This window comes from Syngnathus floridae, chromosome 17 (genome assembly GCF_059516105.1).
Source record: "Syngnathus floridae isolate MCC-2025c chromosome 17, RoL_Sflo_1.0, whole genome shotgun sequence".
Taxonomy (NCBI): Eukaryota; Metazoa; Chordata; class Actinopteri; order Syngnathiformes; family Syngnathidae; genus Syngnathus; species Syngnathus floridae.
In genome coordinates this window covers 3505074-3522637 of record NC_142429.1, presented here as the reverse complement: position 1 = coordinate 3522637, position 17564 = coordinate 3505074, and the positions used below count along the sequence as shown (strand labels likewise).

General features: G+C 47.9%; 2 protein-coding genes across 7 annotated transcripts in view; one reads left to right on the top strand and one right to left on the bottom strand.

The window, feature by feature from the left end:
- Nucleotides 1-1882: 1882 nt before the first annotated feature.
- LOC148383239 (uncharacterized) lies at nucleotides 1883-7740 on the bottom strand. The gene is made up of 2 exons (XM_088356589.1): nucleotides 7110-7740; nucleotides 1883-3369 (listed from the first exon to the last, which is right to left on the bottom strand). Exons 1-2 carry the CDS (start codon nucleotides 7338-7340, stop codon nucleotides 3235-3237), a joined length of 366 nt encoding a protein of 121 aa, XP_088212715.1. The 5' UTR covers nucleotides 7341-7740; the 3' UTR covers nucleotides 1883-3234.
- LOC148383237 (protein sidekick-2-like) overlaps nucleotides 6895-17564 on the top strand; it is a 32646-nt gene continuing 21976 nt past the window's right edge. For 3 of the 6 annotated variants that reach the window (XM_088356578.1, XM_088356577.1, XM_088356574.1), the window contains exons 1-6: nucleotides 6896-7580; nucleotides 14863-15025; nucleotides 16265-16371; nucleotides 16439-16586; nucleotides 16718-16851; nucleotides 16930-17041. In XM_088356578.1, the coding sequence (XP_088212704.1) occupies nucleotides 7403-7580; nucleotides 14863-15025; nucleotides 16265-16371; nucleotides 16439-16586; nucleotides 16718-16851; nucleotides 16930-17041 (842 nt within the window). In that variant the 5' untranslated portion in view covers nucleotides 6896-7402. Of the gene's footprint in view, nucleotides 7581-14862; nucleotides 15026-16264; nucleotides 16372-16438; nucleotides 16587-16717; nucleotides 16852-16929; nucleotides 17042-17564 lie in introns of all 6 variants that reach the window. The other 3 variants (XR_015853179.1, XM_088356576.1, XM_088356575.1) reach the window with 3 other exon arrangements.

The window sequence follows — 17564 nt, the reverse complement described above, 5'->3', positions numbered from 1 at the left end:
GTCGTTATGAAAGATTTGATCACAAAACGTGTGTGGCTTTTTCTTAAATGAACACGTTTGACATTGCTAGAGTGTCAGCTTTTAATTATATTGCGCTGTCATTTTAAAGCAAATTAATAAATGCAACAATATTAATTTGCTTTGAAAATACCTAAGTAATAAAATGGATGGATGAATGATGATTACAATTAAGAATAAAGTCTCCTTTGTAATATATACTCCTTGTAGCATGTAACGGTACCCAAAAGGAGGAGTTTCTTTGTATCGAGGTTTATGCAAAGAGCTCACGTAATTATATCGTTGCTTTTTGGTGAAGTGAGTGAGTGTTCCGTCTGTACGACTGGTCTTTGAATGCACCCCGCTTCAATGGCAGAACGCGGATGAATTTAAAGACATCAAATGAGAATAATCCTTTATAAAAATTAAAATTGACTGACGCAAACGTGAATTCTTCATGTTTTTATTGAAAACAACATAGTGCTGACGCCGGCGGACGCCGTACGGCATCGGTTTTTCGCTTTCCAAACAAGCTGTGCGCGCTCCCGCGGCAGGGGGAACAAAATCTCACGGGGGAACCAAATCGAGCACAACACCGTCGGTGAATCGATGAACTGGTCGAAGAATACGACATCACGGTGCAGACTTTTTTTTCTCCTCTTCCGGAAGAGGTACTCAAGCCGGAGGAAAAAGGATCCTTTTGTCATGTGACATTGTGATGTGCATTTCAGTTCTTTTAGGTGTACTGAATCTTTAGAATCAGTTCACTCAAAAGATTCGCTCAAACGAATCGTTCAATGACCCCCACCCCACCCACACACACACACACTGATCCGGCCTTTTTTTTTTCTTCTTACAACATCCAGTGGAAACAACCCATACACATCAATCAATACCCCCCCCCCCCCTCCAAATTATTATATATAATAATAATTGGCTCGGTTAATTAACACACTTCTTTCTATAATACAACACCTACACACTGATCCGTTGGCAACAGTCTCTCGAATCCGGTCGTGAACGGGAAGTTGAAAAAAAACGTTATGCCGACATTTGTAATTTTGGGGGACACCAACTCATATAACAACGTAAAACACATATACATATTGTCATATAAAGCAGTTAACCAAATTTCTGATTTTTATGTTTTGATTGGCGAATATAAAAACAAGGAATAAAACACCAGACAAGTTATAACATAAATGTTTATTAAAATACTAATAATAATAATGATAATACCTGCCTCCCGCCCGCTCGCTCGCTCTCTGGAGGTTCCAAGAAATAAAAGTCTCCATCAAGTTGCATGATTAAAATCGCATCACTTTGTGCGCCAGTGTTACATGTCAAGTTGCTCCCATGTTATCTTGCTCCCCTCTCGAATTACGACTGTTATGGTAAAGCGAGTTGCGCAGTCTTGTGTTTCGCGACTGCAGATTCGTCACAAGTGACTTGGAACTTGCCTGATTGCAAACCTGTTCAAATTCTCAATAAAAACGCTGAACGAAACGGCTCGTTTGTATTTCCGACTGGCTGCAAGAAACAGCAAACACTAATAAAACCAAAAAAGAAAAGTCATAAGCGGGATTTGAACTAGTGACGCAAAGAAATAAAGGGCAGCCCACTTGACACTGCCCTAACCGCTGTGCAGTCGTGACACACATCAGTGCAACGGATAATCTTAAATATAGCCGAAGCTAAATTACCCGGCGAGGGTACGCGTTGTGATGGCTTGTGTACAGGACTGTCTCAGAAAATTAGAATATTGTGATAAAGTTCTTTATTTTTTGTAATGCAATCAAAAAAACAAAAATGTCATACATTCTGGATTAATTACAAGTCAACTGAAATATTGCAAGCCTTTTATTATTTTAATATAGCTGATTATGGCTTACAGTTTAAGAAAAATGAAAAATCCAATCTCAAAATATTAGAATATTTCCTCAGACCAAGTTAAAAAAAAAAGATTTATAACAGCAAAACAAAATCAAACATTTGAAAATGTCCATTAATGCACTCTGCAAAATTTCTCTTTGTGTTTTACACTCCTGATGGAGGGTGTCGATGATGGTCCTCTGGACAGCAGTCAGATCAGCAGTCTTCCCCATGCTTGTGATTTAGTTTACTGAACCAAGCTGAGTGTTTTTCAAGGCTCGGGAAACCCTTGCAGGTGTTCCGAGTTAATTAGACGATTCAAGTGATTAGTTGAATACCCTACTACTATACTTTTTCATGATATTCTAATATTTTGAGATAGGATATTTGAGTTTTCTTAAGCTGTATGCCATAATCAGCAATATTAAAATAATAAAAGGCTTGCAAATTTCAGTTGATTTGTAATGAATCCAGAATGTATGACATTTTTGCTTTTTTAATTGCATTACAGAAAATAAAGAACTTTATCACAATATTCAAAATTTCTGAGACAGTCCTGTATACCCATGTTAACCCATGTTAACTGGCTCCTCGGAACCAACTTGATATGGTCGCGTTCCAAGGCTTCATGCCAACCTCGCACCAGGGCAACATGCATTTATGACATGATCAACTTTCTAGACACATAAGGAATGGGTCCAAGTACTAAAGCAGCTGTGTTATATTGATCGGCTTTGCGTATTAATAGGAGTGTGGAGAGAACACAATTTCACAAATGGTTGTCTGTCATGCGACCCGCGGAGGGTGAGCGGTGGGATATACAAAAGTTTACCGCTGAAAACACTTGCACAGCCCCCCAGCCAAGGGTGAGTTATTGTTCTGTTAAGTTTGACATCAAAGCACTCTTTGCACAATGTTGACATTGTTGGATTTGGACCACAATTTGGGAAGCGCACTATCCGCGCCTTACGGCAAAAGCCAGAGCCTATCATCTGTTATCCAATTTACTCACTGCGTGTTCGTTTTCTTTTTCAGTTTTAGGAAAAGACTAAGACACTGAAACAAAATTAGACTTACACAGGTTGGTTGAGTTCAATCACAATTCTTGTTAAGAAAGCTGTTTGCAGGAAAGTACAATACAGTGCTGGGCCTTTCGTGCGACCATGCTCAAGAGCAGAAAGTCTCCATTCAAAAAAGGCAACGTTCAAGGTTCTTTGGTCAGCTTATATTCAGTTGCACATGCCGGTGTGGACCAAGTTTGATGGGTGATGAGTCTTTAGGGTGGAGCAAGTTCGCAGGAGAGTTTGATTCCATGGGAGTGGGTGCTGGTTCGGTGAGAGCTGGTTCCGTGGGGTTGGGTGCTTATTATGACTTGGTGGGGGCTGTTGTTCTCTTTCCCGTCTTTCGGCCTTGGCGATCACCTTTGGCCGGGTTCTTGGCTGTCTTCATCCTGGCGTTCTCCCTCCACACCTCTGCTGGTTTTATCTCCAAGTGACCTTCCTGCAAACATTTTCCTCTATTCTTGCACATACACTGTCACACCTCGTCCATTCATCATCCTTCCACTTTTGTCATTTTGTACGGACTTACGTGAAGTTTTGTGTGTGACATCATCAATTCGTTAATGTTCCCTGACCATGCAAAGTTCTTACTCACCACTTACCATGCATTTGTTTGTTCTTTTGACACTCCATGTATTTGCTAACTTTGTCACATTCTTAGTTTAATCATGCTTCCAACCATATCTTTTCATTGTTAGTCGAAATATGTTGCTTCTGTCCAGAACATTCAATAGTAATCCAAGTCTGGCGTCTAGCATTTGTCATGAAGGAATTGGGGCTGGGCGACCAAATGCAGCTTGGACCAGGGTTTATTGGAGAACTCAAAAGACAGACTACAAGAAGCTCGACTAGGGACGAGTATAACTGAACAAAAGACAAGACCGACGACGACAGCCGAGACGAGATACAAAGGTCATCAATGATCCGACAGGGAGTGCAGGGCAGACAAGGAGTTAAATACACTACAGGTAACAAGAGGCAGGTGACTGTGATTACACTGATTGTGAGGCAACACTGGAGGGGAGGGGCGACGCGAACAGAAACCATAGTAACCTAGACATAATAAAGCACCCGGTGACGAGACGTGACAGCATTAGGCAAAATACGACATCACATCAAGCATTAATCAAAACATAAGATCTAATCAAGTACAGAACATTCTTTGAGACCTTGAGCAGTGTCTGTGATTTAGATTCTAAAATCAGTGGTTCCCAAACTTTTTCAGACTAGCGCCCCCTTGGCTCCCCAGTGAATTCCTCCATGTACTTGCTTACGTCATCATATTCTTAGTTTAATCATGCTTCCAACCATATCTTTTCTTTGTTAGGCAAAATATTTCCCTCTGTCCAGAACATTCAGTAGTAATAGAAAACTGGCCAGAATTTGAAATTCTGGTCCACCATCCGGCGTCTCAGGAGGGGGAAGCAGTGCAACGTCAACACTGTTTACAGTGGGGATGGCGTGCTGCTGACCTCGACTCGGGACGTCGTGAGTCGGTGGGGAGAATACTTCGAAGACCTCCTCAATTCCACCTACACGCCTTCCATTGAGGAAGCAGGGCCTGGAGACTCTGAGGCGGATTCTCCAATCTCTGGGGCCGAAGTCACTGAGGTAGTCAAAAACTCCTCGGTGGCAAGGCCCCGGGGGTGGATGAGATCCGCCCGGAGTTCTTAAAGGCTCTGGATGTTGTGGGGCTGTCATGGCTGACACGCCTCTACAACGTTGCGTGGACATCGGGGACAGTGCCTCTGGATTGGCAGACTGGGGTGGTGGTTCCCCTCTTTAAGAAGGGGGACCGGAGGGTGTGTTCCAATTACAGGGGAATCACACTCCTCAGCCTCCCTGGTAAGGTCTATTCAGGGGTGCTGGAGAGGAGGGTCCGTCGGGAGGTCGAACCTCGGATTCAGGAGGAGCAGTGTGGCTTTCGTCCTGGCCGTGGAACAGTGGACCAGCTCTACACCCTCGGCAGGATCCTCGAGGGTGCATGGGAGTTCGCCCAACCAGTCCACATGTGTTTTGTGGACTTGGAGAAGGCGTTCGACCGTGTCCCTCGGGAGGTTCTGTGGAGGGTGCTTCGGGAGTACGGGGTGCCGAGCCAACTGATAAGGGCGGTTCGGTCCCTGTATCACCGATGCCAGAGTCTGGTCCGCATTTCCGGCAGTAAGACGGATTCGTTCCCAGTGAGGGTTGGACTCCGCCAAGGCTGCCCTTTGTCACCGATTCTGTTCATAATTTTTATGGACAGAATTTCTAGGCGCAGCCGAGGCGTTGAGGGGGTCCGGTTTGGGGACCTCAGCATCGCGTCTCTGCTTTTTGCAGATGACGTGGTGCTGTTGGCTTCTTCAGGCTGTGATCTCCAGCTCTCGCTGGAACGATTCGCAGCCGAGTGTGAAGCGGTCGGGATGAGGGTCAGCACCTCCAAATCCGAGTCCATGGTCCTCGATCGGAAAAGGGTGGAATGCCCTCTCCGGATCGGGGATGAGATCCTGCCCCAAGTGGAGGAGTTCAAGTATCTTGGAGTCTTGTTCACGAGTGAGGGGAGGATGGAGCGTGAGATCGACAGGCGGATCGGTGCAGCGTCGGCAGTAATGCGGACCCTGTACCGGTCCGTTGTGGTGAAGAGAGAGCTGAGCCAAAAGGCAAAGCTCTCAGTTTACCGGTCGATTTACGCTCCTACCCTCACCTATGGTCACGAGCTATGGGTTGTGACCGAGAGAACGAGATCTCGGATACAAGCGGCCGAAATGAGTTTTCTCCGCAGGATGTCCGGGCTCTCCCTTAGAGATAGGGTGAGAAGCTCGGTCATCCGGGAGAGACTCGGAGTAGAGTCGCTACTCCTCCACGTTGAGAGGAGCCAGATGAGGTGGCTCGGGCATCTTATCAGGATGCCTCCTGGACGCCTCCCTGGGGAGGTGTTCCGGGCATGTCCCACCGGTAGGAGACCCCGGGGACGACCCAGGACGCGCTGGAGAGACTATGTCTCTCAGCTGGCCTGGGAACGCCTTGGGATCCCCCGGGATGAGCTGGATGAAGTGGCTGGGGAGAGGGAAGTCTGGGAGTCCCTCCTAAAGCTGCTGCCCCCGCGACCCGACCCCGGATAAGCGGAAGAAGATGGATGGATGGATGGATAGAAAACTGGCGTCTAGCATTAGTCAAAACATAAGATACAATCAAGTACTGAACATTTTTAGACGACTTTGGCAGTGTCCGTGATTTAGAAAATCATCAGGCATGCATTAAACAGTTCCTTAAGGGTCATTAAGCTATTCAGGCAATATATCAAAAAACATTTGTTATTTCAAAGTGCTCAGAAATACGTATCGGATCATAAAGTTATAAAAACCTTTGTCATTACCCCCTATCAAAAATGTCTAGTTATGTCTCTTTATTGATTTGATGTGTAGGTATAATTATATGGTTATTGCTATTATATGCCACATCCCAAAGACATGCTTGGTAGGCCGATTGAAGACTCCAAATTGTCCCTAGGTGTGAGTGCGAATGGTTGTTTGTCTCTGTGTGCCCTGCGAATGGCTGGCAACCGGTTCAGGGTGTCCCCCGCCTACTGCCCGATGACGGCTGGGATAGGCTCCAGCACAACCGCGACCCCCGTGGGGGCTAAGCGGTTCAGAAAATGGATGGATGGATAGATGTTTCTTTTATTGATTTAATATGTGAATATACTTGTCTGCTTATGTACTTTATTCAATGACGTTTGAGCATATCTGTTTTTGTAGCTAGGCAGGACTTTTTGTATTTCGACCCCATTCCTTCATTTTTATTGTACCTTCCCATTGATGCTGCCCGTCACGATATCACGCCGACATAGTTAGATAAACAAGCACATATTTGTGACGGATAACAACCTTGGGGATTTTACATTCAGACCCCCCCGCCCCCCACCGCTCTGAAAAATAATAGACACGCAGGTTTCTTATCTATCCTACCTTATGCCATCGAGAGGAAGAGCTGTACGTCGCTGGTTCAGGGAGGTGAACAGATACATTATTTGTCGGTACTCAATGCTTATGTGGACATATTAAGTGAATGTGGATCATTTTTCTCAGCACAGTGGTTGGGAATCACTGCTGTAAACATCCTTTTTATTTTTAAGTGGCTGCTGTCCGTACGTGACGTTCAAGAGCGCATAAAAAATTTAAATTGGGCTTCTTCTCCTACCTTGCGCGTGCGCGCCAGCCCGGTCTCTCCCTCATCAACCAGTCTGACGCACAAGAACGTCGGCAGCGGCGGCAGCGTCGGCAGAAGCGGCAGCGTCGACAGCGGCAGCAGCGTCGGCAGCGTCGGCAGCAGCAGCAGCAGCAGCAGCAGCAGCAGCAGCAGCAGCAGCAGCAGCAGCAGCAGCAGCAGCAGCAGCAGCAGCAGCAGCAGCAGCAGCAGCAGCAGCAGCATTGTCCAGGACACACAATTGTCTCTCTTTCTCGCTTCCTGGGAGTGCGTGCGACCGGAGCAACATGTTTCCTGCGAGGCGACGCGGAGAAAAGTGCGCCGGGGGCTCGACGGCGTCGGCGGCACTGGAGGTGAGACAGCAACAGCGGTGCCAGAGCATGGCAGTGACTGGACGGATCGGGAAGGTGTTGGTCTTCTGTTGGGTTCTGCTCTCGGCGACGTGCTTCTGCGCACGGGCTCAAGGTAATATGCGCCACTATTGATTCCCCCTATCCCCTTGGCATTTTCTTCCTTTCTTCTTCGTTTTTAAATGAAAATGTTTTGCGGAATTGAATGAACCTAGCAATGGTTTGTTTTCAAGCCACTGAAACACTCTTACTCGGACAACATTAGACAGAGCTGAGCAATGTAATGAGACGTGATTGAGTACAAATCACTGCTCAACAAATGCCAGCCAGCTGCTTTGAAACGCATTGCACTGCATTGCTGGAGGTGTCCCTATTATTTTGCCCCTCCATGTCACCATCAACAGATTAGCCAAAAGCTTCGAAGATGAAATAATGCCACCAACATCAAATGATTGACAATTTGAGTAGGTAGCTGTTCCCAATGAAGGCGATTAAAATCAAGGTGAAATTGAATGACATGTACGTTGGCGTTGGCTCTTGCGAGGTTGGCGTACATTTGTTGAGGCTCGGGAGAATAGCGGTCCCTAAATACTTGGCAAAGCTCGTCAAATTTGGAGGGAAACTCCAATTTCACGGGCAGGTTTCTTCCAAATGTTGCGAGCCGCGGGTTTTGCTGCCTTGAAAGGATGAACTAAAGTGTTTGGATTTTAGGGGCAACATCTTTTGTTCGGGTGGGCCAAGAAGTGCCGCATAGAGTTGAGGTTCAGTGCTTGCGTACTTTTTGTCCGACATGATTTAATTTGCTTGACGAGCGACGTCTTTGTATGTTTCGGATGTGCGACAAGTTTAGATTGCCGCGTTAGCTTCCTGACGATTCCACTACTACATGGTAGCTAGCTGGCCGCTCGCTGGCTTGCCCGCTGGCTTGCCCGCTTTAGGTGTGACACTTTTGAGAATTGTCGACAGTTGTGGCGCACTTGGTTGATACGCGTAGCCGTACACGTAAAGCATTCAAGGAGGCTGGAAACGGAGAGGTCCGTCTTCCATCTGCCGCGATGCTCATCAGAGGCAGCGGTGAGCAGCAACGTGTCTGTCGGACCCTGCCACAGCTTTTGACAGAACGGCGGGTTGTTTGGTCCCTCGCTCTCCGTCTCGGCGGTGCGCCTGCCAATCATTTCCTTGCCTCGGAGTCAAAACGACGGCGTTTGCCTTCCTGTCTTTTGACTTTCCTCTCCATTGACGCCGTGATTTTCTGGACGCGCGCGACCGTGCGGCCCGACAGCTGTTGACCATTTCCAAATCTGTAAATCTTCCGCTAATCCGCCACGTTTACACATAAAAAGCATCGGTTTAAAGCGCCGGCAATCCGCGTGTGATTAAAAGTGCCCGCCTCTAACGCAGGCGGCCCGTCATAATTCTTCTATATGAGGACAAACGTCGACGGGCTTGCAAATACACACGCACACACACCTGCGTGCACGCACACACAGATCCACACGCACAATAATCAATATGTGCAAAATGAGACCGAATGCAGATTCTCAAATCCATCGATGATCAAGGAATGAGAAGAAGGGGGTCATCGTCTGGGAAAACAAGCGGCGCTTCCGACTTGGTGACAAATGATAACGGAAGAACACCTCTTGGCTTCACCAGGCCTTGGATTGGCTCAGTGGAGCGGCAAAACCGTCCACCTCGTAGGGCACAACGGAAATGTTCTCAAATGAATTTGAAGAGTCGCTCTTTGGCCAACGGCTCAGGATGACGAGACCAAGACCGAGATTCCCCCCGTGGGGAGGTCCGATGCTACGCAAAGCGTCTCTGCTCATTTTATTTGACGTCTGGATGTCACGTGACTCCCTGGACTCGTCGCTTGAAGAAGCCGTTTTAAAGCATCCTGAAAATGGCGCCCCAGGGGAGGGGGAATTTTGTTTTGTTTGGGAAGCTGCCCGGACGCGGCAACCGGTAGCTCGGAAAGAGCTGACAGTCAAACGGGGGATCAATGGGATTAGCTGTGCGTAAACGCCCAGCCGCACGCTGCCCCTACACATGCACACAGACTAAAATTCACACCTGACTTTTGTCTTTGTGTTGTCTAAATGTTGACATGGAACAGTTAGAGGAGGTTTTGCAGACAAATGTGCCAAAACAATTCCTCCTCCCCTGGGAAACCCACTGCCAGGCGGTGGCCCACGGATGGCCTTCAGAATGCCACTCGAGTCGCTGTGAACGCTGGTGTTTTTCCTGTTGCGGCCGGACCTGACGGCGGTTGATATGCGACCCACCCATTTGAACCACACTGCGAACCACAAGGTGAAAATCGACGCGTTTGCTTCAACAAAACTGGTAAATGTGTCCGATGTTGCGTCTGACTCGAATCAAAAACTTATTAAAATGACAAGATGGCGGCGCACTGTGAGGCTGCGGCCAAGCCGGCTCCCGATAAAAATGTGTGTTTTGTGTTAAATGTACCGTCCAAATCGTCTCCGAGAATCGCATACGACAAGTACACTATTGGGACTTAGAAGCAACAACTGCACAAAGGATATATCCGGAGTTAACTTTGCCATGGATCGCGAAACTCTTCGCGGTCTTGGAATAATGTCCCGAGACAAAGAAACCTCCGAGGCAGCGGGCTCCCCCTCCCCCACCAGCCGACACTGGAAGCAGCTGAAGCGGCGGCGGAGTCTGAGCACACGCCGGAGGAGAAGGCGAGGTTCCCGAGCCGGCATCACACACCGACTGAAGAGAAACCCTCACAAAACAGCACTTCCATCTATTCTCCTTTCAAACGTGCGGTCGTTGGAAAATAAAATGGACTATCTCAAGCTGGACTTAACTACAGAACGAAAGGTGAGAGAATGCAACGCGTTCATCCTCACAGAGACGTGGCTTCACAACAACGTTCCGGACAGCGCCATTAAACTGGATGGGTTTACAACTTTCCGCGCGGACAGAAACCACGCCAGCACGGGTAAATCTCGAGGAGGTGGTGTGTGCATTTACATTAACAACAACTGGTGTACAAACGCTGTAGTTACTAAAAGTCACTGCTCAGAGAAGATTGAGTTTTTAACCCTCAACTGCCGTCCATTCTACCTACCGCGTGAATTCAATACCGTCAACATCACAGCTGTCTACGTCCCCCCCAGCGCTAACACAAAGGAAGCACTCTCCATCCTGTACAAGTCTGTGAGTACACTACAAAACACACACCCAGACTTGGTCTGCATAATCGCTGGCGATTTCAACCAGGCCAAATTGAAAACAGTAATGCCACACTTCCACAAGTGTGTGAACTTTGCAACAAGGGGAGAAAACACACTTGACCAGGTCTACACCAACATCAGACAGGCCTTCAGAGCGGTTCCCCACCCCCACCTGGGTTCATCAGACCATCTCTCTGTTATGCTAATTCCAGCCTACAGACCTCTGTTGACGAGAAGCAAACCAACTGTGAAGCAGATCAGGGCCTGGCCAGAGGGCTCCACAGCAGCTCTACAGGACTGTTTTGAACGCACAGACTGGTCTGTCTTCAGGGAGGCGGCCACCACCAACCAGGACGTCAACCTCACCGAATACACAGACTCTGTAACTGGATACATAACGAAGTGCATGGAAGATGTAACCGTCACCAAAGACATTACAGTGAGAGCAAATGAAAAACCCTGGTTCACCAGGGAGGTACGTGAGCTCCTGAGGGCACGCAACGCTGCTTTCAAGTCTGGGGACAAGGAGGCCCTCAAGACTGCTAGGGCCAACTTGCACCGGGGCGTGAGAGTAGCCAAGCGTGCATATGGTCAAAAAATCAACTCACACTTCACAGACACAAAAGACCCAAGACGCCTGTGGCAAGGCATCCAGTCAGTCACAGACTACAAACCATCCCCCTCACCGTGTGAGGACAACATAGACTTCCTCAACTCTCTCAACACCTTCTTCAGCCGGTTTGAAGAAAACAACACCACAACACCCACAAAAACCCCAGTACACCCAGACAGCACAACACTTCAACTGGAACCAGCGGACGTGAAGAGGACCCTACTCAAGGTGAACCCCAGGAAAGCTGCAGGTCCAGACAACATACCCGGGCGCGTGCTCAGAGACTGTGCAGACTCACTCACTGACGTCCTCACAGACATCTACAACACCTCTCTGAACCAAGCCATCATACCAGCAATTTTCAAAGCTACCACCATCGTACCACTACCCAAGAAGTCACCAGCATCATCACTGAATGACTACAGACCCATAGCACTCACTTCCATCATGATGAAGTGCTTTGAGAGACTGGTGAAGGCCCACTTAACATCCACCCTCCCCACTACTCTGGACCCATACCAATTTGCCTACCGCCCCAAGCGCTCCACTGATGACGCCATAGCAACAGCACTCCACCTCTGCCTGGCTCATCTGGAGAACAAAAACAGTCACGCGCGGATGCTGTTCATTGACTTCAGCTCTGCGTTCAACACAGTCATCCCCCAACATCTGGTGAATAAGCTGAGTACAGTAGGTGTCAGCACTTCACTGTGCAAATGGCTGCTGGACTTTCTAACGGAAAGACCGCAGACAGTCAGAGTCGGAAACAACTCCTCAGCGACCACCATCATAAACACCGGGGTGCCGCAAGGATGTGTGCTATCTCCCCTGCTGTTCACGCTGATGACCCACGACTGCTCTGCCAGATTTGAAACGAATCACATCATCAAATTTGCAGATGACACAACAGTGGTGGGCCTCATCAAAGACAACGATGACTCAGCATACAGAGAGGAGGTACAGCAACTCATCACCTGGTGTGATAGGAACAATCTGCTTCTCAACGTAAACAAAACAAAAGAAATCACTGTGGACTTCAGAAAGAAACAACCAACACACATCCCACTCATCATCAACGGCAGTGCAGTAGAGTCTGTGAAGAGCACAAAGTTCCTGGGAGTGCACATCACTGATGACCTCTCATGGACTACCAACATCACTGCGCTGGTCAAGAAGGCGCAGACACGACTCCACTTCCTGAGAAGGATGAGAAGAGCCGACCTCCCCACCTCTGCACTCACCACCTTCTACAGAGGTGCTATTGAGAGCATCCTGACCAGCAGCGTCTCTGTTTGGCATGGCAGCTGCCTAGCTGCAGACAAAAAGGCGCTGCAAAGGGTGGTGAGGACAGCAGAAAAGATCATCAGGTCACCCCTTCCAGCCATTCAGGAACTGTACACTTCGCACTGTTCCAGAGGGCAATGAACATCATCAAAGACACTACACATCCTGCACACAGACTGTTCTCCCTCCTACCATCAGGGAAGCGGTACCGCAACCTGCGGTCCCGCACAAGCAGACTGAGCAACAGCTTCTTTCCTCAAGCCATCAGACTCATGAACACACTGAGGAAAACCACTTGAACATTCCAAGTCACCATGCCACTAGGCACTTTACTCTTGCACCTTATATACAGATTTACACTTTTTCACTTTATTCTATGACCACTGATTGTACTTCTGCTGCTGTGTATGTAAGTGTGTGTGTGTGTGTGTGTGTGTGTGGGGGGGGGGGTTGTGTGTATGTGTGTGTGAGTAAGAAAGAGATTTATGTCAATGTCTTATTTACATTTTTTTAGTTAAACTGCACATTGGAGACTGGTCAAACGCAATTTCAAACTTCTGTGGTAACCCTGTTACATAGGATTTTTGACAATAAAGTAAACTTGAACTTGAACTTGAACTTGAAAAAACAAGACTGCGGGAAACTGGAAGACGAGGACGGTCGCTCTTGGTGGAATCCTCGGTCGTAAATGTCAACAAATGTGAGGTGGACAAGTTTTGGAGAGGAAAAGATCTTTGTTTTTTTTCTGCGCCAAGGGTGCTGGCGCTGGTGTTTTGAAGCTTTCATGACAGCGATGTGGCCGTGCACTCTGCATCGTTGAAGACTTGTTTTATTCATGCTGTCCAGAGTGAAGAGAACAGGTGCTGGTGGGCTTGCTGTGCGGCGCGGGCCGTGCGGAAATGCATTGTGCTCTTGATTTCAAGCTGGCTGGAGCGGAAACAATGGCCATGAAAAAAACATGGAGAGGCCGTGTGCTTTATTTTAGCAGAGCAGGCGCCAAGGCCAAAATGATGCACGGCAGTTGACGTCGACTGCGGAAACACGCGTGAGCTCTTTAGCATTGTCAACAAATGTGCTGGCTCTCATTGTGAAATTCCAAACACGCTCCAACCTTGGCTTTTTGACGCACTTAAGAAAACTTGTCGACTGGACACGCTGAGCTTTGGGCTTTTTAATCTTCCTCCCCTCGGCTCGAAAGGCAGCGGAAAATGATTGACCTGGAGTGCAGGCTTAAGAACTTAATTAGAAAAACATCACGTCGTTGGTGCCAGCTTGACTTAGTGCCAGATTTTCAAGTCTCAAACAAGGAGCATTGTGGCTTGCCACTCTGCCACGTCGATAAGAATCGCAATCGGCAGCCCTTGCCGACACACACATATCTTACCTTGTGCACACGCATAGAAAAGGACATTAGCATGCTGGCCAGCCGGAGTGCTGCGATTTGGACATTCGACGAGATTTGAAAAAAGCGGATGGGATATGGAGGACAGGCGCACTCCTTGAAGAGACAGCCGCAAGCCATAGGCGATGAGGAATGCGTCCGCTAGCGCTACCACCCTTCCTCCCTCCCTCTCCCGGTGAGACTCGAGGATGTGCAGGTGATGATCTCCAACCCAGCTCCTGTAACGCTATCTCCTAATTAGGATGTCATTATCCTGCCAAGTGTAAACAATCCCGGCAGATGGCATAGGACGCACGCGCTATTAATGCTAACGACCCGGGGCCCTGTGGAATTAACACTTGGGCCTTTGTTTATTTTCCTGGATTAGTCTTTGCCCCACTTTCTAAATTAAGCCAGGCCCACTTCCAACCTTGCTATCCCTTGAAAAATGTCAAACCAGCCGTGGGAAGACGCAGACGGAGTGAGCAGGGAAAACGGGACAAACAGGATGATCTGACAGGGGGTGACACGCGGACAGGGCTTAAATACAAGACAGGTAACTAGGGGCAGGTGACAGTGATTAAAATGATGATGGGTAGAACACAGGCGGGGAGGGGCGAGACCACAGACGTGGGACAGAGACGCTAACGGACACCATGACAACAAAACACGCAATGCGACACACGAGACTAGAAAGGAGAAGGTGTGGATAAACTCCACTCCGAGTGGCAATTGGCCACGGGAAGCGGAAACGTGTTTAAAAAATTATGCCAAAAAGGCTGCGACAGAGTGCTCCTCAATGGGTGCGGCGAAGGGAGGTAGGGTGGAGATAGGGTGGGTGCTCACCAGGAGAACTGGCGTCCTGAGAACTGGTGCGATTGTGTGGGTGTTGTCCACTCTGTGTGTCCAGTAGATGACGTGCCGCCGTATTTCAAGATGGAGCCCCCTCAGGTCCAGGTTCAGCTGGAGGGCAACCGTCTGGTCCTCACCTGCATGGCGGAGGGTAGTTGGCCTCTGGAGTTCAAGTGGATCTACAACGGCAGTGCGCTCACCGGCTTTTCCTTGGAATACAGGCGAGCAACTCCTCCCTACCCGGCTGAGGCTGAATAAATCTTTGTTCTTCGCTTCCTATTATTTGCTTCCTGCGAGCTCCAATTCGTGAGACTCTCATGTTTGATTTTCACAGGATCATGGTTGCAATATTACTAGGAAAAAATGTGTAACCCTGCTCAGTTCATTAGATCAGTGTTTCCCGTGAGAGATGTTCAGCTGTGCCGTGGGAAATTGTCCAACATTAATGACGGAGCGCATTGTAAATAGGACCGCCAAACCACTGGTCAGTTAGCACAAGGCCTGGTCAGCCACTTGCTAATCGTGCATGCGTGGCAAATCGGAGAATCTTGAGATTTCATGTTGTGGCATCGGCACATACTCAGTTTATGTGTTGCTGTGTGCTTTTACTAACAGTGACACTATGACGGCTGTCATGCGTTTTCAGTCCGATGGAAATCAGAGCATGTAGTTCATTGGGAGAACCTGGATTGTTCATTTTTCAACAACATAAAATACACAGTCAAGTCGAGACACCTCGACTGTGATAGCCACTCAGCCGCTGTCAGAACAGCAGAGCGTCTTTAAAAGTGACTTTGTTATTATTGTTGCAATATTTATAGAGCTAGTCTAAACAGTAAACAAAGTCATATTGATTCTTTTGGATTTTGATCACTTTCAATAGTTTATTCGTTACACTTTTTTCAAAAACGCTCACTTTTATTTACAAAAGAAATACAATTTAGAGAATATATAGTTTATTTATTTTTATTCAATTATTCGACTCTCCATACATATACAGGAATAGAACTTTACGTCTTTTGTTGTAATATAACAGATTTTAATATAGAAGCTGGTGTAACACTTTACAGATTTTTGTTGGTGGTGTGCCTCGAGATTTTTTCCAATGAAAAGGTGTGCCGTGAATGAAAAAAGGTTCGGAAACACTGCATTAGATGGAAGGAAAATTGTAGTATGGTTCCAAAATGGCATTTTTCCATGAAAACAAAAAGTTGTCATATTAAGAAACGGCCAAGGTTTTGAGAATCAAGTTGTCATCTTATGAGAGAAATGTTCCCAACATTGAGAACAACAGTCAAAAATAAGCGGCGTTGTGTCGTGATTCACACGTGCACCTCGCCCCTCCGGTTTGGCACTGCTCCCTCTGCTTGCTATTCCTCCCCAGCCCTGATCCCAGAGCCCAAAAGGAGCGGCGGCCATTTGGTAGCTGCCCCAAGTGTGCGATCTCTGGCTCTCCTCAGGTATCTGATACCCTCGCTGGAGCGATCCCATGCCGGCCACTACCGCTGCATCGTCAGAAACCGAGTGGGGGCTGTCATGCAGTGCAGCACTGAAGTCCGGGTGGCGTGTAAGTGCGCCGCTTCACGCACTTGGCATACGTAGGTGGCGCGGCTCCTGAGTGCGCCCTCCTGTAGACATGAGCGGCTTCGTGGAGGCCCAGCGTTCTCAGACGGTGTCGCAGGGCGACGGTGCCCTCATCCCGACGCCCCGCATCCACAGCTTCCCCAAGCCCCAGATCACCTGGTTCCGTGACGGGCGCAAGATCCCCTCTAGCGGACACATGTAAGCCAGCTCAGCTTTTAACTCTGTGTGTGTTTAGTAAACTCTTTTCTTTCTCCTTCTTTTGCATGTTTAACCCAAGACATACACACACATCGTCTGTGTGTTGTTGTCTGGTCTTTTGTGTTCCTCAGCGCCATCACCCTGGACAACACCCTGGTTGTCCTGTCCACGGTGGCGCCCGACGCTGGCCGCTACTACGCGCAGGCCGTCAACGACAAGAACGGGGAGAACACAACCAGTCAGCCTGTCACGCTGATTGTGGAGGGTAAGTCTGCGCAGCCCAATTTTATTTGCCATTTTTTCATTTCACTAGTTGAGTGCTTGATGGATGTGTGTGTGATAGAAGAGGGAGGGCCCGCGGACCCCATTGCCCCCTCCATCCTCGTCCCGCCTAAGAACACCAGCGTGACGGCGGGCAGGAACGAAGCCATCTTGGAGTGTGTCGCCAACGCCAGGTAGCACACGCACGCGCACACAGGCGCACGCCTTCCACAATGTCAGTCTCTTCTTCGCAGCAAACTGCTGAGCTTGTACAAATACTTGCAAGCTCGATTCAAGCAAGCAGCGAGTGATCTCGCTGAACAGCTGAACTTGATTGTTTTTCTGTCCGCATTCGTATTGTCAAGTGGACCTCACTCTTGTGAGGTTAAACTGCAGCTCCCCCACTTGATAAGGTGGCTTGCTTCGAAGATTCGAATGGAATTCACTCAAATGTACAAGATTCGGACTTCTTTTCTTTCTTTCTTTTATTTTTCCAAGTTGTCCAATCCACACAGGTGAAAAACCTTTAAGCACAACCAGAAATAGGTGGTCAAAATATAACCCAAAACCCACAAACAACACTTATTTTTTTATCTATTAGAAACCAACTTCAAAATAAGTAGAAAATACCCATATTTAAAGTACCCAAAATAAACTAAATACATTTTTTAAAGCACTTTTCCCAAACAAAGCAGTTTTAACCCCTGTAAATACACA

Coding starts and splice junctions, on each gene's coding strand:
- LOC148383239 (XM_088356589.1), bottom strand. CDS start 7,340: ATGCTGCTGCTGCTGCTGCTGCTGCTGCTGCTGCTGCTGCTGCTGCTG. Junction 3,370..7,109: donor GGCTGGCGCGCACGCGCAAG/GTAGGAGAAGAA, acceptor AAATGTTTGCAG/GAAGGTCACTTGGAGATAAA.